This window comes from Schistocerca nitens, chromosome 11 (genome assembly GCF_023898315.1).
Source record: "Schistocerca nitens isolate TAMUIC-IGC-003100 chromosome 11, iqSchNite1.1, whole genome shotgun sequence".
In the NCBI taxonomy this organism is placed as follows: Eukaryota; Metazoa; Arthropoda; class Insecta; order Orthoptera; family Acrididae; genus Schistocerca; species Schistocerca nitens.
Genome location: NC_064624.1, coordinates 55,417,260 through 55,444,256, shown reverse-complemented (window position 1 = coordinate 55,444,256; position 26,997 = coordinate 55,417,260). Strand labels below are relative to the sequence as shown.

Here is a 26,997-nt window from a genome sequence, read left to right as displayed (position 1 = left end):
TGTCGGCAACCGTTTGGCCGTGGCCATTCATTTGGGTGGAAGGCTGGTAGGTGGTCGTGGCCACGTAATATCCTGTGTAGAAATTGCAGAAGAGCTGGTATATGACTTCATTGCATTCACAGGTGGCCCCACCTCTGATGGGATAGGATAAGCCTGGGACACAAATGGAGTAAGTTTTCATCAGCGGATGAATCGGACAGGTCTTACAGCCTAGTCTTCCACGGAGGTGTGGCCCGTGTGGCGAGGGGCTGGGGCTGACGTAACGATGGAGTACAGTATTATGTGGATGGCAGAATACAACTTTGGGAAGAGCGGGAAGGATTGTGGGTTTGTTCCTAATTTCAGCACAGAATAAGTAGTGGAAGTGCTGACAGAGGATGATGATGGTGATGAAGAGCTTCTCCTTTGGAGCCAGTCTTTGGACTCTGAGGATTAGGGGCACATGTGATTGTGGATGCACTTGTGTTTGTGTTAACCACCATAAGCCGAGTAAGTCCAATGTTGAGAGTTGCATACATGAGAAACTGAGGCAGCACTGTTACTTTTGTGTTATACTGGCTTCTTTCCTACTCATCAATTGTTCCCTCTTACTAAAACATGCAGCAGTGTGAAGCCTTGACAAAGGACAGATGTTGATAGCACTGTTGTTGTTGTGTAGCAATGATGGTGAGAGTGACCCACTCTCAGGATAATAAGGCCTTCAGTGAATGTAATTACCCCACGAGCCTAGGTCAAAAGCAGATTTCCCAGACAATCACCTCCAGTCCTGGTACTGCTGATCCATCAAAAAAAAAAAAAAGTCATTTGTCACTCAGTTTTATCCTGGTTTTGAATGTATTAATCAACTATTTCAACAGTGCCATGACTTCCTAAAAACATGCTCCGAAATATCCATTCTGAGATTTTGCCCACCACACCTAGAATAGCCTTTCATCACCTTCCCAACCTTTGTAATACCTTTGCCACACCATATGCTTCTTCTGCACTTATCTCCCTACACTATGGATCCTACCGTTGTGTCCATCTCTACTGCAAGACTTGCCCTGTGCACCCTCCTACCACCACCTATACTAGCCCTGCAACTGGCAAAACTAATACTGTCAAAGGGAGAGCCACCTGTGAAATGACACATGTCATATAACAGCTGTTATGTAAACACTGTTCGGCCTTTTACATTGGTATGACTACCAGCAAGTTACCAGTTAGGATGAATGGCTATAGACAGTGGATGTATAGTGCTACACAAAATGCCTTGTTGCAGAGCATACTCTACAACACGAGTTGTGACCTCAGTGCCTGTTTTACCACATCCGCCATCTGGATTCTTCCACTAGATACCAGTTTCTCAGAACTCTGCCGGTGGGAACTAGCGCTACATATCCTTGGCTCTTGCCACCCATCTGGCCTTAGATTACATTAAAATTTCTTCTGTCTCAGCATTTCTTCATAGTAACTACTCCTTTCTTCACTCTGGTTTCATTTTCTACATCTTTCATTTTCTGACCTGTCTATTTTTCGTCATGCTCCTCCCACCTCCATTACCTATAATGCCCTTAGCTTTTCACTCTTATTAGCTTGTGCACGGTGTTTTAGCAGTAATCTCAGTCTTGCATATTATCCTGTCTTCGACTCTCAAAATAAGACTGTCTCTAATGAAGCTTTGTTTTGTGAGACCGTAGATGTTGTAAGACAAACATTAAGTGATGTGTTGTATAAAATTGCAGATTTACTCCGTAAGACGAAGAGTGACATTTGGAAAAAGTTCGATGTATAGTCCACACTTAAGGTGGGAAAACATGAAGTGCAAACAAAATGATTGTATTCTTTCCCGTTCCCATGCACGCCCCCCCCCCCCCCCCCCCCTCCTGCACACCACACACGACAGAAGACAGACAGACAGACAGACACAGACAGACAGAGAGAGAGAGAGAGAGAGAGAGAGAGAGAGAGAGAGAGAGAGAGAGAGATTTACAGGATGATTCTTATTAATGTTTTAAAAGCTGTGATGCGCTGTTGATGATAGCGCTGAGACAAATAATTTAATGTAAGACACATGGGACCGCAAATCTTGGGAAATATCCCAAAATTTTGAAGATGTTTGACATGTGATGCCATCAGGTGACGTTCCTGGCTGCAAGTGCAGGGGTTGGACTTGTCGATCCTACCCTTGCCGGTATTGGGCCGTGCTACACATGGCTCCATTAGATACACTGTTTTCGTCCTTGCATTATCTGAGGGGTTACAGAAATGCTCGTGGTAGTGGTAGTACAAGACTACGAGGAATTGGTTTACATTTATGAAAAGAGTAGCCTAGCAGAGTGATGTGTAGCACTGCCTGTTGCCAGTAAGATTAGGATAGACAAGCCCAACAGCTGCACCTGCAGTGAGATAAGTGATCTTGTGACATCACATGTTGACATTTGTCATCACTTTTGCAGCATTTCCTGACATACAGCCCCAGGTGTCATAAGTTAAATTACTTGGCTCAGTGTCATCTATGTCACTATGGGGATTTTTTAACATCCCCCTGTGTATATATATATATATATATATATATATATATATATATATATATATATATATATATATAAAGAAAGATGATGAGACTTACCAAACAAAAGCGCTGGCAGGTCGATAGACACACAAACAAACACAAATATACACACAAAATTCAAGCTTTCGCAACAAACTGTTGCCTCATCAGGAAAGAGGGAAGGAGAGGGAAAGACGAAAGGATGTGGGTTTTAAGGGAGAGGGTAAGGAGTCATTCCAATCCCGGGAGCGGAAAGACTTACGTTAGGGGGAAAAAAGGACAGGTATACACTCGCGCGCACACACACACATATCCATCCACACATACAGACACAAGCAGACATATTTAAAGACTAAATGTCTGCTTGTGTCTGTATGTGTGGATGGATATGTGTGTGTGTGCGAGTGTATACCTGTCCTTTTTTCCCCCTAAGGTAAGTCTTTCCGCTCCCGGGATTGGAATGACTCCTTACCCTCTCCCTTAAAACCCACATCCTTTCGTCTTTCCCTCTCCTTCCCTCTTTCCTGATGAGGCAACAGTTTGTTGCGAAAGCTTGAATTTTGTGTGTATATTTGTGTTTGTTTGTGTGTCTATCGACCTGCCAGCGCTTTTGTTTGGTAAGTCTCATCATCTTTCTTTTTAGATATATTTTTTCCACGTGGAATGTTTCCCTCTGTTATATATATATATATATATATATATATATATATATATATATATAAACACAGATGATGTGACTTACCAAACGAAAGTGCTGGCAGGTCGATAGACACACAAACATACACACGAAATTCAAGCTTTCGCAACAAACTGTTGCCTCATCAGGAAAGAGGGAAGGAGAGGGAAAGACGAAAGGATGTGGGTTTTAAGGGACAGGGTAAGGAGTCATTCCAATCCCGGGAGCGGAAAGACTTACTTAGGGGGAAAAAAAGGACAGGTATACACTCGCGCGCGCCCACACACACACACACACACACACACACACACACACACACACACACACAATCCATCCATCCGCACATACACAGACACAAGCAGACATTTGTAAAGGCAAAGAGTTTGGGCAGAGATGTCAGTCGAGGTGGAAGTACAGAGGCAAAGATGTTGTTGAAAGACAGGTGAGGTATGAGCGGCGGCAAATTGAAATTAGCGGAGATTGAGGCCTGGCGGATAAAGAGAAGAGAGGATATACTGAAGGGCAAGTTCCCATCTCCGGAGTTCTGACAGGTTGGTGTTAGTGGGAAGTATCCAGATAACCCGGACGGTGTAACACTGTGCCAAGATGTGCTGGCCGTGCACCAAGGCATGTTTAGCCACAGGGTGATCCTCATTACCAACAAACACTGCCTGTGTCCATTCATGCTAATGGACAGTTTGTTGCTGGTCATTCCCACATAGAATGCATCACAGTGTAGGCAGGTCAGTTGGTAAATCACGTGGGTGCTTTCACATGTGGCTCTGCCTTTGACCGTGTACACCTTCCGGGTTACAGGACTGGAGTAGGTGGTGGTGGGAGGGTGCATGGGACAGGTTTTACACCGGGGGCGGTTACAAGGGTACGAGCCAGAGGGTAGGGAAGGTGGTTTGGGGATTTCATAGGGATGAACTAACAGGTTACGAAGGTTAGGTGGACGGCAGAAAGACACTCTTGGTGGAGTGGGGAGGATTTCATGAAGGATGGATCTCATTTCAGGGCAGGATTTGAGGAAGTCGTATCCCTGCTGGAGAGCCACATTCAGAGTCTGATCCAGTCCCAGAAAGTATCCTGTCACAAGTGGGGCACTTTTGGGGTTCTTCTGTGGGAGGTTCTGTGTTTGAGGAGATGAGGAAGTGGCTCTGGTTATTTGCTTCTGTACCAGGTCGGGAGGGTAGTTGCGGGATGCGAAAGCTGTTTTCAGGTTGTTGGTGTAATGGTTCAGGGATTCCGGACTGGAGCAGATTCGTTTGCCACAAAGACCTAGGCTGTAGGGAAGGGACCGTTTGATGTGGAATGGATGGCAGCTGTTATAATGGAGGTACTGTTGCTTGTTGGTGGGTTTGATGTGGATGGATGTGTGAAGCTGGCCATTGGCCAGATGGAGGTCAACGTCGAGGAAAGTGGCATGGGATTTGGAGTAGGACCAGGTGAATCTGATGGAACCAAAGGAGTTGAGGTTGGAGAGGAAATTCTGGAGTTGTTCTTCACTGTGAGTCCAGATCATGAAGATGTCATCAATAAATCTGTACCAAACTATGGGTTGGCAGGCCTGGGTAACCAAGAAGGCTTCCTCTAAGCGACCCATGAATAGGTTGGCGTACGAGGGGGCCATCCTGGTACCCATGGCTGTTCCCTTTAATTGTTGGTATGTCCGGCCTTCAAAAGTGAAGAAGTTGTGGGTCAGGATGAAGCTGGCTAAGGTAATGAGGAAAGAGGTTTTTGGTAGGGTGTCAAGTGATCGGGGTGAAAGGAAGTGCTCCATCGCAGCGAGGCCCTGGATGTGCGGAATATTTGTGTATATTTGTCAGAACTCCGGAGATGGGAACTTGTCCTTCAGTATATCCTCTCTTCTCGTTATCCGCCAGGCCTCAATCTCCGCTAATTTCAATTTGCCGCCGCTCATACCTCACCTGTCTTTCAACAACATCTTTGCCTCTGTACTTCCACCTCGACTGACATCTCTGCCCAAACTCTTTGCCTTTACAAATGTCTGCTTGTGTGTGTGTTTGTGTTTGTGTGTGTGTGTGTGTGTGTGTGTGTGTGTGTGTGTGTAACTGTCGTTTTTTCCCCCTAAGGTAAGTCCTTCTGCTCCCGGGATTGGAATGACTCCTTACCCTCTCCCTTAAAACCCACATCCTTTAGTCTTTCCCTCTCCTTCCATCTTTCCTGATGAGGCAACAGTTTGTTGCGAAAGCTTGAATTTCGTGTGTATGTTTGTGTTTGGTTGTGTGTCTATAGACCTGCCAGCACTTTCGTTTGGTAAGTCACATCATCTGTGTTTTTAGATATATTTTTCCCATGTGGAATGTTTCCCTCTATTATATTCATGTATGTATATATACATATACATGTATAAATATGTGCTTACATCTATATATATCTTTGTATTAATGGACCAATATTCATTGCTAACTCATCACGTAGTATATTAATAAATATTGATCATCGTTCGCAACAATTGTGTATGTAACAGCAGTGCTGCAAGCCCTCAGTGCCGTACTTGGGAACTTGTGTGCTCGTTCTGCTTTCTGCACTGATGTAGTGCGCCTGTTCCTGTCAACACACGACTGACAAGTTTTCAGTTAAATGGACAGAGGTGGGGACTGGTGTGTCGAGTCTCTGAGCATACGGAGAGGGTGAATTTGGAGATGTAGTATCCACTGGCTGGTTTAAAACGGCTTTACAAATCTCATTTGTTATCTCCGATGTACATTCACGGAGACTTCCCGTTACCACACTTACCATTGGTTGTGTGGATATAGTTGTAACTATCGACATTTTTGCTATACTTCTTTGCTCCTGGCAGGTTTACCATCGAGTCTACTTTCAATTTGCCTTTAGTGATTACACTGCACGTTAATTTTTCACCTCACGCAGGCCGCGATTGCAGTGCGATGGCGACCGTGTGCGGCAGTCGCGAGAGGAGCCGTCACCCCGTGTCGTGTGACACGTTCGTCGTACTGCCGCCGCTGACGGAGCACGGCGGTATCGTCTTCGGTAAGAACTCGGACCGGCCCCGCGGCGAGGTACAGGAGCTGGTCTACTTCCCCGCCGCTGACCACCCCGCCGGCTCCAAGCTACAGGTACACTGTCGCCCTTGTTGTTGTCAGTGGTCTGTGGACCAATTTGTGTACAGACAGTATGGCCACATTAGTCTCACTTGTCTACACTGACAGGTACAGTTCTCGGGGCTAAAGTATCTGTGAGGGCCAGCGTCAGGCGTGACAGTGTTTGTGGATACGCAGCACGTCAGGTGCCCCTAGGTACTGCAAAACATCATTTTTACATTTTTCTGCCAACTGACTCAGAAAAGTGTAAAATGCAGGAAACTGTAAAATACAAGAAAGCATAGGAAGCAGAATGAGCAAAAGTAAATAAATTGCTCTTTCTGTTGTTCATATTGTTCAAAATATGAGGAAAACAATTTACATTTTTCCTATTTAAAATAATTGTTTTTCTATTTAACAGTAACTCGTTCTTCTTTTCTGTGAAACCATATTAAAATGATATTTGTGTTCTAATGTGAGACTTATTATTGATAATCATTGTGGTAAATAAAACTTGTAACACAATATTGATAACACTAAAGTAGGCATTCTTCGTAAACAGAGAGCACCACACACAAAATCTAAAGCTCGTTGCTGACGAGGTCATTCGGTTCAGGGAGGTCCTGTGTGAGAAACAGGGCAGAAATTGTCATGTTACGGAGCATCTTGGAGGAGGAACGTTCGTCTGACATCAGGTCATACGAGGCTAATACTGCACACATAGTATGGATTAGAGTATTTCAAACCGAAGTAATGACAATTTGTGAAAGCTTGTTATAGAGATGACTGTCTGCAAAAGCAGCATTTATTTGTATAAATGTCTGCAAAATTAAATTAAAGCTGTTGTAATATAACACAGTGAGCAGAGGAAAGGTTGCTACTAGAGTCACTGTCATCAGATCATGACGATCATTAAGGCAGTGATGCAATATACTTTCCCACCCTTCCAAACACTGCGAATGTATACTACAAGCAGCCGTGACCCAACTTGCCAACAGTGAAAGTCTTGCTTAGCATGCTAACACTATGTTACACAATCTGTAACTTTTTGTATAGCCTGTGTTTTCTGCTTTGTTCTCAGGTTAACTTTGAGCAGGAATATGATGCACTTTTTGCAGAAATCTCTGTGAAAATCAATGTTAAAGATTGTGATAATGCCAAAGAAAAGCTAAAATGTGGGAAATGTTGTAACGTAGAATAATTAATGATTGGAGAGCATTGCACTGAGAGAACAGAACTTCTGATGGGACCAACAAAAATTTATGTGAAAAGTGGGAAAACATAAAATGTGGGAACATAAAAACGGTATTCACTGTAATTTCACCTAACCAGTGAGAGGCAAGAAAGGGAGTGGTATGGTTCTATAAGCAGCAGTGAAAGTTATAATCATGGTTGTCACAAATATTTGACTATTTCTCCTAAATATGTTACACTTTCCTATGTTGTGGTTACAGTGAGGCCTGAGAACATTGCTCTTCCGTATTCCTCTTGAATACACAGCGAATTTTGCATCTGTGTTAACTTGAGAATATGACAACATTCCATCATCTCTTGCTTCAAAATGTGTTGTTTCTCACGGGCCGCATAGAACCGGCAGGTGACACACTATCTTTTGTTTCCATTATACCTCACAGCATTGCTGCATGAAACATCTACATGTGCATTTGTACTCTACAAACCTCTGTGAATTGTGTGGCAGGGGATGGTTCCCATTGTACCAGTTATTAGGGCTTTTTTCCAATTCCATTCACGTATGGAGTGCAGGAAGAGTGATTGTTAAAATGCCTGTGTGTGAGCATCGTAATTAACATTAGAACTGCTGATATTTGGACATACCTAGAACCTCAGCTGGGTCACTAAAGACCCGTGTATCTTTCCCTTTTATTATCCTTTATCAGTGGGTTATTGTTACTACTAATGAAGGTAGTCTTTAAAGCACCGGAAATTTTATTATGAAATCATCAAATATAAATTATCATTTATTATTTTAAAAAGCTTAAACACATTTGCTGAGTACCTTTGCTGGCTACCGTCACATTATGAGTACGGATAACTGTCTTTTGATCTACATTTGTTGCAGACAGCTTGACACTTTACAGATGATTTGTTTCCTTCACAATTAGACTTTACAAGGCAACACGTTCACTGTTCTTGTCTTGCAGGAATGTCTTCGGGTGCAACAGAAGTACCAGTCTTCCTGGTTGCTGCGTACTCCTCGGCAGTATAAAGTCTCTGCATTTCAACTTTTCTCATTTGGTGTGTTGTATAATACTCAGGCATTTATCAGTGCCAAATCCATCAAGTTGTAAAATGTGTGAACAGTCCAATGTCTCAGTGGTACTTTCAGAGTATTTGTGAGCCGTTTGGTCGATCACTTCCACTCCGTATTTAGAGTCGTCATAAAATGTAACTGTACGTGGCTTCTTTTTTATACCTTATTAAATTTTATTGTAAGGATGCGTGGCACTGTGAATGAGATCATTCCTGTTGTTCTTTCCTCAGTAAACGGTCAGTGTGGTATCGTTCTTCTTCAACAGTACTGTGCTGTTTAACACTTCTCTTGCCTTCTCGATAAGACTGGAATTTTCTTGCGAGCACCATTTATTGTGCCCACTAGACGTGTAACATTTGCTTTCGAGGTTTCAGAGGGCGCCGAGGGGGTGAAAAAATTGTCACGTGACATTTCTTCCTTTATTGCATCAATTTTTCCACAACAAAATTGCCAAGATGCTCATCAGTTGGCCTAATGTCATTCCTTCCTAGATAAGGAAAGCATTTGCATTGTATTTGGTGTCTTTATCTACTGCCATCAAATACATTTGCCCGTATTTGTCCAGTTGTGAGGCCATGAACTGTGCGAATCTGCAATGGTACTTTGAAGGAAAAAGCTGTCCGTCAGTTTTTATATGTGGAACCAGTATGTAGCCACATTGTGTGTTGGCAGTGAACTTGCACCGTGTTTTTTGATAACGAAGCAAACTTGTCTTCTTTCAGTTGTTGTGATATTGTAGATGTAATGTCAAATCTGAGGTAATGTATTATCTCTCTGAATCTGTCGTGAGCCATTGTTGACTTCACAAAATTATTTCCCCACTCCATTGACCACAGTGTGTCTAGTTTTAAGTTATTCCTTCCTATAGCACCATAGACGTACAGTGTAGCTATAAAAGCTTCCAGTTCGTCAGTGTTCGTAGTCCAATTGTCTGAACTCGATACTCGATGTGCTTCAGCCTCGATGCATTTTACAGTGTGTTTCAGAATTTTGTCCGTTATCGCAGGGTGCCAAACACTCGGCAGGTCTCATTTACATTTTGTTTTGCGTGCAGAGATGGTCCTGCATAGCCTTGGAAAACATTCTGTTGTCCGTATCTGCCAGCTGAACAGTCACTTATAACTCGCACGTTCCAGGTCGTTCCACCTGTTGCTACAATATCTCTACCTGAAGGAAACTGATGTAGACATTTCGTTGTCCACGATGCCCACGGCCACGAGTTGACCTGGCCTTTTTGGCAGCTGTTCCTCTAATAGTAGTAATTGGTATTAAAACACATATTGGTAGTCTAGATATTGTGGAATGTTAGGACAAACATCACACCTTCCTAAATGTAATTTGAGACTTGTAAAAACTCAAGAAAACAACAACTTATAAACATAAATGGTGCAATTGAAATCTGTGTCTGTGTAGCACATACATAAACAATAATTATTATAAAAAGAAACGCATGAACATGCATATCTTACTCATTAGTATTCAGTAGAACGTCCTGAGGAGTAACACCTTCTGATGAAAAATCTTGAACTCAAATGGTGGTAATTCTGCCACAGATGAAGGCTTCAACAGCTTACCCTCAGATTCTTGATCTAAAATCTCATTTAGTGCATTTATAATGTTCTCTTCTGTTCATAGACTTTTGGCCATAATAAATTTGTATGGTGCAAGCACTATTTACACAGTTAGAATGCACTACTAAAACCGTATTTCATGAAACAAAATACTGGCTGCGCAATACTTGCATACGTGGTCAGACATGTTTCATCCTGCTCTCCCTCTCCTCCCTTCTGGAAAACTGCAACATCATCAGTCATTGAGATAAAGGAGGTTTTGCAACTGTTGACCAAACACAATGTAGCTGTAAGATCGAAACTACACAAAAAATGAAATTGCTGTAGCGGCTGCAGCAGAGTGGTCAGAACTGACCCATCTGTGTTGTAGGTGAATCTTCATATTTCTTTTAAGGTTTTCCCATAAAATGTAAAATTTATAATAACTGCTAATTACCTTATTTCATTGAAAGTCTCAGAAATTCAGCACTGTAGGCAATACTGCAAAAAAGTGACAAATGAAAAAAATTAAGAAGTGGGGTCACAAGTGACCCAGCTGCGGTTCTAATGTTAATCAAATCCCTACGAGAGTGATACATAGTGGTTGTAGTACGTTGCAAGATTCATCATTTAAAGCCAATTCTTGACACTTTATAAGTAGGAAGACTCGGGACAATTTCTGTCGACCTTAGAATGTCTACCACTTAAGTTTCTTCAGTACCTCTGTAACTATATCCCACAGGCCAAACAAAATTGTCACCATCTGTGCTGACCTTCTCTTAGATGTATCTCCTGTTAGTGCTATTTGGCACGCGTGCTACACACTTGAGCAATATTCTGTGATGCCGCACGAGCACAGTTATTCCACTGGGCCTGACGTTGCCTTTTACCACTCTCGGGGCCAAATGCACTGTCACGAAGCCATTGTGAAGAGTATAGTGTGAACTTCTTAACGTGGGAGTTTTAAGAAGGTGAAATTTTGAACTACAGTTGTGAAAAATACTCGGGGATAAAGCCTGTACTACAGGGAGGAATTGAGGTATCCATAACAGAATTACTCACTGTTTTCTTTTCTTATACTGAATGTATACAAAGAACAGTAGCACAAGGGTTACAGTTCTGTTTGGCCCTTGGAGGAGCATCACAGAATATTTCTCAAGTGTTTGGGACCTGTGCCAACCACCACTAACAAGAGATACATCTACAGAGAAGGTCAGCATAGATGGTGACCATTTCATTTGACCTGTGGGGGATAGTTACAGAGGTACTGAAGAAACTGAAGTTACAGACACTCGAAGATCGACAAAAAATATCTGGAGACTTCCTACTTATAAAGTGTCAAGAATTGGCTTTAAATGATGAATCTAGGAATGTACTACAACCACTATGTATCACTCTTGTAGGGGCCAGGAGAACAAAATTTGATTAGCACTAGAACCACAGCTGGGTCACTGGTGACCCACTTCTTAATTTTTCCATTTGTCACTTTTTTGCATTATTGCCTGGAGCGCTGAATTTCTGGGACTCTGTACAACAGATGCAAATTTTCCTGTGAAAGCCTGCTTACAAAATTTCCAGACCCGTCGAGTGAAGATATTCTTCATCTGCCTGTGTATCACTCTTGTAGGTAAGGCAAAGACAACATTAAACTAATTACAGCATACGTAGAGATGTTGTTGCCATAGCAGAGTATAGAGAAGATAGTGTTGCATGTCAGTCTACAGTTGCTGAGCAGTTAGGAGTAAATGCCGAAGATGAGCTTCCTGTGGTACTCGCATCAACAGTGAGCACAGTCAAATGGCACCTATGGGAGGCACAGATTTTGGGACTGTAAGATATTCGCAGTGGGAGACTTGAGGAACTCGGATATCTGATTAACACTAATTGTATATCTAAAAACAAAGATGATGTGACTTACCAAACGAAAGCGCTGGCAGGTCGACAGACACACAAACAAACACAAACATACACACAAAATTCAAGCTTTCGCAACAAACGGTTGCCTCGTCAGGAAAGAGGGAAGGAGAGGGAAAGACGAAAGGATGTGGGTTTTAAGGGAGAGGGTAAGGAGTCATTCCAATCCCGGGAGAGGAAAGACTTACCTTAGGGGGGAAAAAGGACAGGTTACACTCGCGTGCGCACACACACACATATCCATCCACACATATACAGACACAAGCAGACATATTTAAAGTCTGCTTGTGTGTGTGTGTGTGTGTGTGTGTGTGTGTGTGTGTGTGTGTGGGCGCGCGCGTGTGCGTGTGCGAGTGTAACCCGTCCTTTTTTCCCCCTAAGGTAAGTCTTTCCGCTCCCGGGATTGGAATGACTCCTTACCCTCTCCGTTAAAACCCACATCCTTTCGTCTTTCCCTCTCCTTCCCTCTTTCCTGATGAGGCAACAGTTTGTTGCGAAAGCTTGAATTTTGTGTGTATGTTTGTGTTTGTTTGTGTGTCTGTCGACCTGCCAGCGCTTTCGTTTGGTAAGTCACATCATCTTTGTTTTTAGATATATTTTTCCCACGTGGAATGTTTCCCTCTATTATATTAACACTAATTGTAGTTTGACTAGCTACTACCCTGAAGGCTAATTGTAAACATTAGAAAAAGCCACTGGTTGCACAGCATAAGTCAGTGTAGAGTCTGTGGGGTGAGAGCTAACAGAAGTAGCAAACACTATCATTATTGTAAAATACACTTACTGAGAGCAACACTCTAAGTGTGAAAAACAGGCTTATCAGAGCTTACCTGAGGCTGGTGACAAGTGACAGATTGGCTTCTCAGTTATCTGACTGAGAACTCTAATACAAAAAATTGGGTTTTTAATGCATTGTGGCAGTGGAATATTTCTCCCTTCCTGTAGTTAGCCTATCAGTACACTGGCACTTTAGGCTTCAGCCAATCTGATGATAAATTAACAACTTCCAACTTGGTAACAGTGTTCAGGTGAAAGCTAAACAACACTGTGCTTCCTATTAAGTCTAGCACCAGCAGTGTTTCATGTCACTTAAGTATCGAGCTGCCTGCACTTGCTAAGATATGCCTTTTTGTGACAGTCATCTACTGTGACACCTTACGACAGTGGCTGGGTGGTGGATGGAGTAATCAGTTAATTCTCTGAATTGAAACTTCTCCCCTCGGACACCTGGCCAGTGTGTTTGCAATTCGCGGGGCTGTAGACTTACTGTTTACCTCGGGTAACCTAAACACTGACACATTTACCTCCTCTCGGCATTTTGTCTCCGATTTCGTATCTCGAAGTGCCCTCGCTGGCTTCAGACAGCTGTTCGTTACGTCACAAACGGACAGACTGACAGAGGTTTAGTGCCTGCGAATTGACATCGTACTGCCTGTGCTGTGGCTACTACTATTACTCCTTGTATACTGCCAACAATAACAAAATTGTATTGTACATTGTTTCAAACACACTTAATTGAGCTTTCAAAACTGTTTGTGAATTGGCTTTACAAATCATTGTGATGATTGTAAGTTAGGTATCATGTTGAAATATTGCATTGTTCGTGACAAAATTACACAAAATATGCCATAAGTGTGTTTTGATTATATTCATTGGTTGTTTTATAAATACAGATTGGTTTTTGTTAAAGTATAAACCCTCTGGAACTTTACATTTAGCTGTATCATAATTACTATTATTTTTCTACATATGAATTTTGTGAATGATAAACTGGACTTTTCATTTACACTGACATTGACTTATTTTCAGTTTGTGGTGCAATACTTTTGTAAAATTGGTTACAATTCATCTTAATTGGTCTCTAAGGATCTCAAGTTGGCTTAATGACATCAATACAGTAATCGATTAGTGTTATAATAAAAACTTGTTAATTTACATACCTACGTAACTTTGTGGCCTACTACCGGATACTTCGTTATCGTTGGAATCGTAGTTTTTTATTAAGTGTTGTCTTATTCTGCTACATTGCGTGTGGATATTCGTACTAAGCTTTAGTTGTCCAGGGTTGCAGGCCCACGATTCATTTTTGTTTGTGACAAATGAGGAACAGTAACTTTGTTTGTTTATTAATATTTAGTACAAGGACACACACATCTTACACCTAGTTTAGTGAGTGTTGCAAACATGTTAACTAAAAAAAAAAGTAGAGTAACTGGCCAAACTGATGGTAGCATTTTCAAAATCGTCCTAACTACTGTCCACATTCCCGTAGGATCAAACGAGCTCCATTTCAGAATTATAAGGAGTGTTCAAATGAAAAGGTATGAAATGGTGTAACAATCAAACTGGTTGAAGTGTGGGTATGTCAGTTTGAGACGACTTAGTGAGGCGTCTTGGCAATGGAAGCATGAACCACCACCACTTCCTAAAAAATTCAGAGGTGTCCTCAGCAGGCACAGTGACGCTTATTGTCTTTATCGGTGTCAGAGGTCTGATAATCGTCCAATTCCTAGAGTGCAGAAAAACTGTTAAGTGACGTGTGTCCTTCGTGACATTCTGTAGCCTACCAGATTCAGAGAGCGAGCGACAGGGCCGCTCGTGGAGTGCCAGCACTTCTCTGAGGTCACACAAAGTGTACTGACAAGAGTTAAAGTGTGAGCAGCCCGTACATGTCACCCTGTGACTTCCACGTGTTAACTGTGCCGAACAGCATCTCGGAGGGAAGTGCTTCGACCTGGATGGCTTAGTGGCAGTCGGAGACTGGCTCCTATCACGGCTACAGGAATTCTGGGAACAGAGAATCCTTCAGCTTGTGAAACAGTGGGATAGTTGTGTTCGGGCCTGTGGTGATTACTTTTGAATAAAGACTTCTGTTATAATTGGTGTCGCTTCGTACTTTTTCGTTTGAACGCCTCCCGTATTATGTTTCTTGTGAATCGTGTTGAATTAAGTTTCGTATCATTTTCAGTTATGCCAATGATAAATTACGCAGATAATTCAGTACACCCAAGTGACATTTAGAGTCCATCATAAATTGCGAGTTCTGTACACTTGAAAATAATATTTGTAATACATTGATTGAAATCGTTTGAAAGGGAAGTGTGGGGGTGAGGGAACTGAAAACAAACAAACAAAAATAAAACACTCCTGAAAAATGGCAAAATAAAAATCAGACAATGTTTTTCTGATGTCTGTCAAACTATTTCATGTGATCAGAGAATTACAAACCTGAACCTTTATTTGTCTAGGGACACAATCACGAGAGTTGCCAATGTGTGTTTACTGTGTTTTTTAATTAATTAATAGTAGTATGTTGACCTTATCTTTCATTAGAATTCTTCAGTTGGTTTAAACTGCTTTTCTAAAAAGCATCAAAATTAAGATGAGCGGTGCTTTTGTATGAAATTTTTGAGGATTAAAAGTAGTTCACAGGAGCTATCCTGCCAGAAAACCTATTAAGTCACTGAAAATAAGAGGTGGTTCGAATTTCCAACACGTGTTAATAAAGCTAGGGATAATTTATGAAAGAGGAAACAAATCTGAAAACTTGAGCCACTCAAAGAAAGCTCATCAAATAAATCAAAGTACGGAGGTCAGTATAGAAGTGGACGGATGATTTAAGCAGTTTAATCTAGTGGTCAAAATTACGCTATGTTACATGAGAACCAACTTTTATTATGCAGAATGTTACGTTACAGTGTGCAAAGCAGCATCCATTTTAAGCAATTTGTATGGAACAGATAGTGGTCACATTCAATCCCAGAATCAATAGAATAGTCAGTCATCACAATCAATCCCAGACTTACGAAAAGAGAGGTGAGTTCAATAGAATTACAGAATTGCCCGGAAAGTAATGCACCACATCTTTTTTATCTGAGCCGAAAACAATGCTACGAATGCGAAACATTACGTACGTATTATTCGAAGTCTCCCGAGTTTCAATCACTTCCGACAGATAGCGTGGCTGCACAACAGTTTCAAAATTGTGTCTGTAGGTGATGTACGTTATGAGCAATATGCCAGCGTTGAATTTCTCACTGCAGAGAAAGAAACTGTAGGGAATATTCACAAACACTTGTGCAAAATCTATGGAGTGTCTGCTGCCGACAGAAGTGAAGTTAGTTGCTGGGCACAGAAGGCAGTTCAACTGAGCTCCACGATTTGCAGCGATCGGGGAGACCGTCCACAGCTGTCACACCTGATGTTGCAGCGAGTCGATGTCATTCGCGAGGAAAGACTCATTACGACTCGGCAGTTGGTGCTGCGTCTGTCAGTCGGCAAAGGAAGTGTGGATGCAATTACCCACACTCTTGGATATTCAAAAGTGTGTGCAAGATGGGTCCTGCAGTGTCTGTTGGGTCACAAATTGCACATAAAAAACATTTGTCTCGATTTGTTGCAATGTTTTGAAGCTGAAGGGGAATCTTTGTTGTCCCGGACTGTGACAAGTAATGAGACCTGGGTTCACCATTTTGAGTCCGAAACAAAACGGCAGTTGACGGAATGGTGCCATTCTTACTCCCTGTAGAAGAAAAAATTCAAAGCAACTGCTTTTGCCGGTAAGGTCATGATCACAATGTTTTGGGACTGTGAAGGTGTGATTCTCATTGATATGATGCCAAGAGGTGGTACTGTTAATTCAGAAGCATATGTCAACACATTAGCAAAACTCGAGAAGCACTTCGGGGGACTTTGGTGCCACGGCAACCCCGGAGATGTTTCGCTGCGACACGGTATCGCTCGGCCCGACAGAAGTCAGCGTTCTGCTGAACACATCGCGAAACGGGGTTGGACAATGTTACCCCACCCACCCTACAGCCCTGACCTAGCCCACTCAGACTTTCACTTGTTTGGGCCATTAAAGGATGCCATTCGTGGAAGACATTTTGAGGACGATGAGGAGGTGATTCACACATTGAAGCATTGGCTCTGCCACCAGAACAAGGATTGGTACTGTCAGGGCATACACACCCTCATTTCGCACTGGAGGAAGGGCACAGAATGGGATGGAGATGATGTGGAAAAATAGCGTGTGTACATAAAACACCATTCTTTCATATGTGTAGTTCTCATTCTGTTCAATAAAGAATTCTTGAAAAAAAAGTGTGGTTTATTACTTTCTGGGCAACCCTTCTATATCACAGCTTCATATTGAACTGTCACTCTAGAATGCCACAGTAGGCCAAAATCACAATTGTAAATAACCGGCAGCTCTGACTGTTCTTGCAGTGTACGTACCTGGAGATCGACCAGGTGGAGCACACGCAGGCGGTGGTGCTCAGCAAGCCCGCGTGGATGTGGGGTGCCGAGATGGGTGCGAACGAGGCGGGCGTGGTCGTCGGCAACGAGGCGGTCTTCACGCTGGTGGACGACGGCAACGAGGAGGAGCGCCTGATCGGCATGGATCTCGTCAGGTGAGGCACCTCGCAGCGACTCGCCCGGTCGGCAGTTCCCCGGAGTCTTCCTGCGAAGAGGGCAAATGCAGTGACGGGTTGGAAACTGTCGTGAGCCACGTGTTCACAATTGGTATCTGCTACGTCTAATGTAATCCGTCGTTTCCTCAATTTATTACTAGATTTGAGGTGGTGTTATGGGATTAATTTGGCAGATAATATTACTAACAAGACGACCTGAAATGTATAAAGACGTGCTGGCCACGAAACGTATCTTTAGAACCAAAATTAAATATATACTTAACTTGAATGCTGGGTGAAATATACAGACTTGTTAACTCAAAATAAATAACCTGACTCAGATTTCTCAAGAGTTTTAATTTATTCCCTGTAGATGGGAGAGATCATTATATATCTTTCACCTACGTTGATTCGGATACAAATTTCGGTCCAGTCTGCACCATTTCGACGCAGTACTAAATCTGAAGCTGGTTCTGCTATAAAGGATGTGATCCCTAATTTATCCCCATTATAACAGAGCTCTTTAGATTTGTGTATCACAGCACAGAAACCCCCACTCAGTTCCACAAGCAATATTTGAGTGGAGGGTTGGGGTTTATTTCTTTTACAATACTTAAGCTACACTTAATTAAAACACCCGAGTCGGGGACCGGAACTGCCGACCAACTGTGGAACTGAAGCCACACAGTGATGACTGTTCAGCAAGGCTTAAGATTGTGTGTGTTTCACAACATAGTTAGAAATGTGACCCTAGTCAACTTCATATTTGCTGACATACGGAGACCGACGACTAAATATAGCAAGTGAGGCACTTTAACTGCTGTAAGGTATACCGGACACTAGTCACTAAAATTCGAAACAGGCTTAAGGTGCCTACACATGAACTGCAAGTAACAACCAGTTTCAGAAGAGAAAAATGTACAGAACAGCACTGATACTACAACAGACTTCATCTCCAGCTGGATAGACAAATGACTGACCTACAGCTACAGAACCCAGTGACCACTGATAAACATATTCCGAAAATCCACTGAAGCACAATCACTCGAACTCGGTGATAAGGCAATAAATATGAGCACTGACACACAGTGATGTATTAGAAAAATGTAGTGAATTGAGACTACTCGGTTCCAGATGCAGTGCAATGTAACCGTGAGTGATATCACCCTATTACTATTGACTAACATATGATTTAAGGAAATAGTTGCAACTGAGGGCAAGTCTCTTCAACAGATATGATTATACAGGAATCAGACCTGCTTGTACAGGAATCAAACCCACTCCTCGTGAATATTACTAACACTAGTGGACTTGTACACGGCAAAATGATGGCACCGTATCATCAACACTTCAGACTTAGTAGGTGCCAGGCTAATTGGCACAACACTTAACAGCACGTATATTTAAAGAACAACTAGAGCAATGCTAACCATAGCTTAGGCCGGTATTACACAATTGAATTTCTTTGTCAAAGTTGGTATGTCAAATATTTATGTCTAAGAAGTTTGATGATGTAATAGGGCACTTTTTCAAAACTCATCTGTCGTCAAAGCTTCATACAAAGTGAGGCACCATGAGTACAAAAATAGATTAAGAAGATTGGAGAGCTATATAAAATATTGCGGAGGTCATTAGCCGTGGATACAGTTTTCGGACACAAAGTGTAATTGATTTGTTTACAAAATAAAACTAATTCTTAATGCACATAAAGTGTATTGAACATTGACCATCATACATTGGTCCTTTAGTGCTTTATAAATTGTTGCTCTTGTTTCAGGTATTATTTTCTTTAGTGTGCACTGTGGTATTAAAGTGCTGTACTGTAAGCTAGAGTAACTCCTGTAACAAGGAATTGGAGTGTTACTGTGAGCCTGTCTTCTGCAGATATAGCAGTTCTTAAGTGAGTATTGTGCTTTGCGATGTGAGGATACACTTCACTGAGCACATACGAAATGTATGCTTATCCATTCTTAAGTAATTTATGTATGACCTGATGTCCTCCACTACAAGCTCACATAACAAGTTTTGTTGAATATTTTTATCATCTCGTCATAAAACCCACGGTTTCACCCAGGTATGTTTCCTTTTTTTCCGCTGCTTCTCTGCCACACGTGCACACAGTGCAACTGTGGTACATGCAACTGCTGCGATTAATAACAAGTTGTAGTCGGCCATCTTGAACTTTGACGAAAAATGACGACAGAGTAATACCCCTTTTTATTGCCATGTGAAAGATCTTTGTCAAATAAATTTGACCAATATTTGATCATATCTTTGATCAAATATTTGACAAAGAAATTTGATAGTGTAATACCGGCCTTAATAATCAACAAATAAATTCCTCTCAAGGTAACGTGTGCAGGCATAACATATTACCAAGAGTGATAAATTTAGTCCCTGCTTGTATTCCCTTAACCACTACTAATGCCACCACAAAAACACATCCTCATTGATCCTGCAAACATAGGACAGAAGGTAATCGAGGCAATTCATGCTCTGTAGTTACCGAGTTCCTCAGTGGATATCGACCAGAAAAAAATCAAAAAACAAGAGCACATGAACCAAGTAAGAAAGGCAACGTGTTGCTGGCGTACCACACACACCACTGTGAAGGCTCCATCATTCTCACTGCCCACTAGACTGGGCCACCACCAGTACTCCCCTCACACGCAGTATGTAACATTCGAGCAGTGGGTATTTTAAATTAACACTATAACCCACTGTGGCTGAATATGAAAGAAAAGCTCTTGGGAAATAGCATATGGTACAGTACCTGGCTCATTTTTGGTTAGAAAGTCTTCTTTAGTTCCACAGTTCACTAATAATTTTACTATTTTCTGCTCAGTTCAGTGATAAATTTTCTTGCTTTAAAATGGTAATTTCTACACGAATCCCATCCATCGAGTATTCTCTGCAATCGGCACACACAATTTGGAGCAAAAATCGAAATCTGAGGTGTGTTTATGTAAAATCACTTCAAATGTTACTTACACATCTGGTGGAAAGTCAGTTATGGAAACTGTCATTATATAATATCATTTCACTCCTGACACTATTTTTTAGTAAAAGGCACATGCCTCGGTTACAGTCAGGAAATCGTGTAGTGAATGAAGGACTATGAACCCTAGAAGCATCAGACTGCGCTCGTCTCCTTTAACATACAAAGAACCATGTACGACACCTGAAAACTTGCCTTACGACTGTTAAACTGCTGGGGAAGATTCCGAATGACGTTCACGATTGTGGACAGTAGAGGGAGCATCCTCTGTATCGCAGATATATCTCAGCTAGAGGCCAGAAAGGTTGTTACTATAATTTAAAATCTCCCATAGCTTTTCCCGCAGTTATTACAGTCAATCATAAAATATTTTCCTGGTGGAAGGTGATTCTCAAGCGAAGCTGAAATGAGTTTAGGCCTTTACAGTTGCAAAAATAGGTACAAGATTTTTTTAATGGAACTGACTGTGGTATTTTGCCTCTAAACCAGCCTGTTCAAACTGCTCTATCACTCAGGGTATTGTAGCTACATAGTTGGAAATTGGTAAAAACTTTATTAATCTACTTGTTAAGTATATTCCCTAAATTTCTAAGTTATTGGTTAATTTAGACGATAATTGGTGAGAAACATGTCAGTTATACCAAAATTTTCGTTGTCGTCTGAATTTTGGAAACAATGAAGATGTCTGCAAATGGCGTCCAGTATAATGTTTAGATACTTCATAACATTTACTATGCAAATCTTTAAGTTTGTAGCTGCCATTTCCAGTGGAATGAGCTAAAATGAGAAACATGTGTACAGGATCTTAAGCAAAGTGGGATGTTGACATGCAGATGAGTGGAAGAATTTAAATTAAATAAGAGCAGGAATGTAAAAAGGTGACTGGAGATTTATTCCAGCAAATCTAGTCTAAGGGATACAGGCTAGTTGGAGGCTACTGACCCCAAGACTGGTGGGGCACGATGCCCGGCTGAGGAGAAGCAGTAAGATACGTGCGATCGGGTTGAGGTCCGGCTAGTGAGAGAGCGTCCCGGTGGGCAAGCATGTCCTCACTAGTCCGTCCCGCATTCCTCGCATGATCCTTAGCGGCCCTCTGAGGAACTGCTGGAGAACACTTTCCAAAGCACAGCCAGTGGGAGACCATCTGGCGAAGTGTTAACTTGTCGGCAGTACTAACTGTGAGAGTTATTTAAGTGGACTGAGTGTAGCTAGGCAACGATTTCGAGTGACGTCCGGCGGTCACTAGCTCGTGTCCAGCTGCGATCTTAGTGAAACACAGTTATGTCCATTCAGAATGAAAAAGAGGAAAACTAAAAAGTTTAATTGCTAATAAACTAAGAAAAAGGATTGGATCAGAAAATACAGAAAATCATTCAGCAGACATTAACAAATACAACATCAAAAGTGAAATTTAAAGGAAAACTCAAAACCATTCAAGATAAAAACTGGGCTTGGGCAATGCAAAGGGTTATCGCCCTTTTTGTTAAATGTAGTTGTAGATAGTCATGGAAGAATGGGAAAAGAAAGTTGAAGAAAATTGCTGGAAACCAATTTCATTAGGAACAAAGACAAAATCCTGTGAATTCCCTACTTAGCCTTTGCGGACAATCTCGCAATAATGGCAAGATTCTTGAAATGGCTGTAAAACAGATAGAAACTCTAAAAGAATGTGCAGAGAAAGCCGGCCTGCAGGTATCATTTTAAAAGACAGTGTTTACAACAACAAATTGGAGAAATTAACAGAGTATCACACTTTAAATATGTAGGAGAAATTATCTCTGAAAAATATGCACAACAAGAAAGAACACAAAAAGCTCATAAAGGTTTACGATTAGTGCAAAATCTCTATAATAAAAAATGCTTATCTTTAAATGCCAAAATCAGACATTACAAAATGGTAATTAAACCATCAATCTTATATGCCAGCGAAACCTTGGCACTAAACAGGAAAGCTATTATAGAAAATCTAAAAAAAAGAAGAAAGAAAAATAATTTAGATAATTTTGGGACCAAGATGGACTGAGAATGGATGTAGACTACAGAAAACTTCCAAAATTGAAGAATATTTTAACATAGACAGATGCGAGGAAAAGACGCTTCAAATTCTGTGGCCACATAATGAGGCTTCCCGAACACAGACTAGAAAAAAGAATAGTAAAATACATAGATTCCCTCTCTAATGGAGGAGATTTGATGCAAGGAACAATTTTAGAATAAAAGTAGAAAAATGGGAGGTTAAATTAGAGACAGAAGCCCATAGAACTGGTCAAAATAGAATGAAGAGGGAAGAGCTAAATTCTTGCAAACAATGAAAAACTGGTGGGCAAATAAAAAGAACAAGAGGAACGGAAAATGAACCGTCTTTACTTACTGTCTTCCACTATGGGTGTTCAGCAACTAATAATAATAATAATAATAATAATAATAATAATAAAAATAATAATAATTAATAATAATAATCGTTTCCCATTAGTTTGGCAATCCACCCTGCGCACATCCGCTAACAATCATTTTCTACGATGCAGTGTTGTGCATTTGCTACCATTTGCCACCGGCCTGTATCTAGTGTGGGCTGTCACGCAGAGTACGAGAAGTCCTGCATCCTCTGTATTTGTTTCTAATTTAGATATTGGTAGCAATAGGAAAACCCCACTTGTTTCACCACATGGTGCAATGAAAATATAACACTTTTTTTCATACCGTTTGTCGTTATGTTCTTTACAGCTTTGCGTCAATTGGCAGTGGAGCAAAGAAAAAGAAATCACACTAGTGCTGCGAGTGATGCCAATTTGGATTGTGTGTTTCATATATTTTGGATTATATACACAAAATAATACTGAAATTGGATAGTTTACTTTATTGTAGAGTCATGTCGGTGTCGATAATAAATGGATAAACAGCGCGATTTCTCTCTTGAGAAAACTATAGATTTATGGGACAGAATTGGTGGCCATCGGAAATGTCAGTGCTGACAAGGAGTGTCCGTTTATTACTGTTCGGTACAAGAACACACGAATCTCGCACCTGGCTCGGTCAGTGTTCCCACTGCTTTATTTGATAAAATCCCAAAATAAAAATCACTGGCCAAGTTAATGCAACATTCTCCAAAAGCTGTCCGCCTGAGTGTGCGAATTTCCTTGGCATCGCTCGAGGTGTATGTCAGAATTATTACACTCGTGTAAGTGTGTACACTGTTTTTGCTTGCAGAACTAATAGAGGAGAGGGGGGGGGGTATAGTAAAAGAGAAGGGCAGCTCACTCTGTTCCCAGAGTGACAAAGACACTCCGTCACGTATAAAATATATAAATACAAAAATAAAATATGCCAGCTATTTGGTGCTGCATGAGCATTATCTGTGCTTGCAACCACACTGTGCTACATTAAATATCCCACTTGTGACATCTTTACATATACAATGGTGGTTTGAAAAGTTCTCAGAATGGAATAGGAAAAAAAGTACTTAGATCACTGAAACTTTTGTTATTTTTAAGTGTAGTCTCCACATAGATTAATGCACTTGGCCCAACAATGTTCCAGTGCCTTGATCCCATCTCAAAAATGAGTTTCCTCCAGGCCTGCAAAATAGTTGTCAACTCCGGCTATCAGTTATTCGTTCGAAGTGAATTTTCGTGGACCGAGAAAAATTTTCTATTTTGGGAATGGATAAAAGTCAGACAGAGCCGTATCGGGTGAGTAAGGCTGGTGTGCCAACAATTCGTACCTTAGTTCGTGCAGTGTTGCCCTGGTGACAGCATGTGTGTTGTCTTGAGGGAAGGTGACTTTCTTCCTTGCTAAACCTGGCCTTTTTTTCGCATATCTTCTGTTGCAATTTGTCCAGGAGGTTAGCATAGTATTCTCCAGTAATTGTCTGCCCAGTGGGGAGATAATGCACAAACAGAATCCCCTTCGCATCCCAGAACACTGATGCCGTGACCTTTCCTGCCGAAGGAATTGTCTTTTCTTTTCTTTGGTGGTGGAGAATCGGCATGTTCCCACTGCTTTGACTGTTTTGTTTCTGGGGTATAGTTTTGCACCCAAGTTTCATATGTGGTCACAAACCGATGGAAAAAATCTTGTTGCTTTCTCCTAAAATGGGCCAAACATTGTTCCGATATGTCCATTATCGTGCGATTTTGTTCCGTCGTCGAGAGTCGTGGCACCCGTTTTGCAGATAATTTTTTCATTTCTGCTTCTTCAGTTAAAATGTGATATACCCTTTAGATGACAACTGGCAAGCGTGAGCAATTTCACACACTGTCAATCGGCAATTTTGTGACTATTTTGTGCACTTTTGCAACGATTTCTGGAGTAGTCACACATATTGGCCGACTACTGCACGGATCATCTTCTAAGCTCTCCTGACCAAATTTATATTCATTTGTTCACTTGGCAACAGTTGAATATGAAGGAGCACAGTCCCCCAGTGTATTCTGAAAATTGGCACGAATGTCCTTTGCTTTCAGACCTTTCTTTACGAAGTACTTAATCACTGCTCGATTCTCTCTTCTTTCCAAAGAGATTTCGTCTTGCAGTGGATGTTAATGGTTTGCCTGAATTCACCCATGATTTACAATGGTTAGGATTCTAAAAATGTATCCATTTTTCATCATCTGTCATTATTTGATCGAGAAATGTCTTTATTATGTATCTGGCGAGCAGCATTTCACAAGTGGTCTTTCAATTTGCATGCTGTCTTCCATTCATTTCACACAGATCACATTTTCCCACTTTCTGCACCTTTCCCATAGATTTCAACCAAAGAGAAACAGCTTTCTGTGTCAGTCAATTGTCCTGTGAGATCATGTTGAATTTGAGTGCCATCTTCATCCAATAAGGCCTGAAATTCATTGTCTTCAAACTTTTTCGGTGGTTCCCTGAACTTGTCGTTTCTCGTGTCAAATTCATCACTTTGATTTTTTTGAACTGCTCGAAACACTGTTTTCCCGAGAGCACGTTCACTGAAAGCATCGACAATTGTTCAGTGCAATTCTACAACAGTTTTCTTCAAATGACAACGGAAAACCAATGCTGCCTGCAAATCATAGTTTGTAGGCACAAAACTCGACATATTTACGGGTTTGAAATAGATACCGATGTACGGAGCGGGCACTGCAGATCAGGTCTGACAGCCCCTACACTGAGGGCTAAAAGCATCTATAGGGAAATTCTGGTTTCATACTTCCACACCTGGTACTGTGTTCGTGCAGTGATGGATCGCTCTTCCGTATCACAAACCGTATCGAAACAAATTCAGTCTATTGCTCGACAAGCAGTGTCAGTGCGTACCGTTTGACATCATTTGCTGCAGAGTGGACTGTCTGTGAAGCGCCCATTTCTGCGTTTACCACCGAGGTGACACCACAGGTGCTTGCACTGGCAGTAATGGACTTGGACTACCAAATGGAATGACATTATTTTTACCCACGAATCCAGATTCTCCCTGTGCCAACCCACGGGTTGGATTAGTATCTGGAGACACTGGTGAGAGACAATTGAACTGTTGGCTTATGCATTAGTCCTGCAGCCTGTATTATAGTTTGGGTCGGTATCAGATTCCACTCTCGCACCCCCTTAGTACGCATTGCCGGTACACTAACCGGCCAGCTTTACATATCTGAAGTGTCGGAGTCTGTAATCCTCCCGTACTTTCTCGGAGGCTAATATGCATTCACACGTGGCATGCATTGTTAGAGACTTCTTCGTCACCCATTGGAGTGCTTGCTGCCTCAACTGTTCTCCCGATCTCTTGCCTATCGGAAACATCTGGTTGATGACTGCGGAACAAATTGCCTATGATACTGCACCTGCTGCTACACCTTATCAACTTTGGCAATATGAGGAAGCAGTGTGGACTGCTGTACCCCAACAGCACATTCGTAGCCTTACAACATTACAGGGCCGTATAGCGTTACAGGTCGGGATTGATCTGTGAGGTCTTGAATATGTTATTTGTATCTGTCAGTTGGTATGGAGAAATTGAGATCTGCGGGATTTCTTTATATAGTTTTGCGTGATTAAGTCCTGATGCTATGCAAATCTGTCATTTAGTTACGTGCGATTTGCGATCTGTTATGTGTTACTTTCCAATAGTAAATCATATTTTTTTCTGATTACCGTTTAAATATAATGACAATAAATGTTTGAGATCATTTGGAGTAATATTTCAATAACTATGTAGATGACGTGACATCAGTGGTTTACTCTTAGAAAGTCAAGAAAAGTGTGTTAATTGTGCAATTATGGATGGTCAGTGTCGGGATTAGTGATTACAACTTCAGAAATAATTGATTGGACAAAGTTCAATTGCACACAATTGTGTAGGGCGAATTATGACCTTGAAATTGGTAGATGTATGCAGGTGAATTTCGTGACAGGCTAGTAAGCGTGTCGCAGTATCGAGACTGCTTTCGCGCCGATGATGATTTGCTTTAAACTCACGAAAATACAATTTACACGAATTCTTAATTATCGCAAAAGGGTAGAATATTTGATGAGCCATTGTGGATGACGTAAGTTTGGATAGAAAGATCAAAATCCAATATAAATAAATAAATAAATAAATTCAAAATCCA

General features: G+C 41.4%; 1 protein-coding gene across 1 annotated transcript in view; it reads left to right on the top strand.

Annotated features, from left to right (window-relative positions):
* The window catches only part of LOC126213091 (secernin-2), a 94,691-nt gene that overhangs the window by 6,999 nt on the left and 60,695 nt on the right, over positions 1-26,997 (top strand). Inside the window, exons 2-3 of the mRNA XM_049940690.1 lie at positions 6,108-6,313; positions 17,243-17,427. Of these exons, the coding sequence (XP_049796647.1) occupies positions 6,108-6,313; positions 17,243-17,427 (391 nt within the window). The remainder of the gene's footprint in view (positions 1-6,107; positions 6,314-17,242; positions 17,428-26,997) is intronic.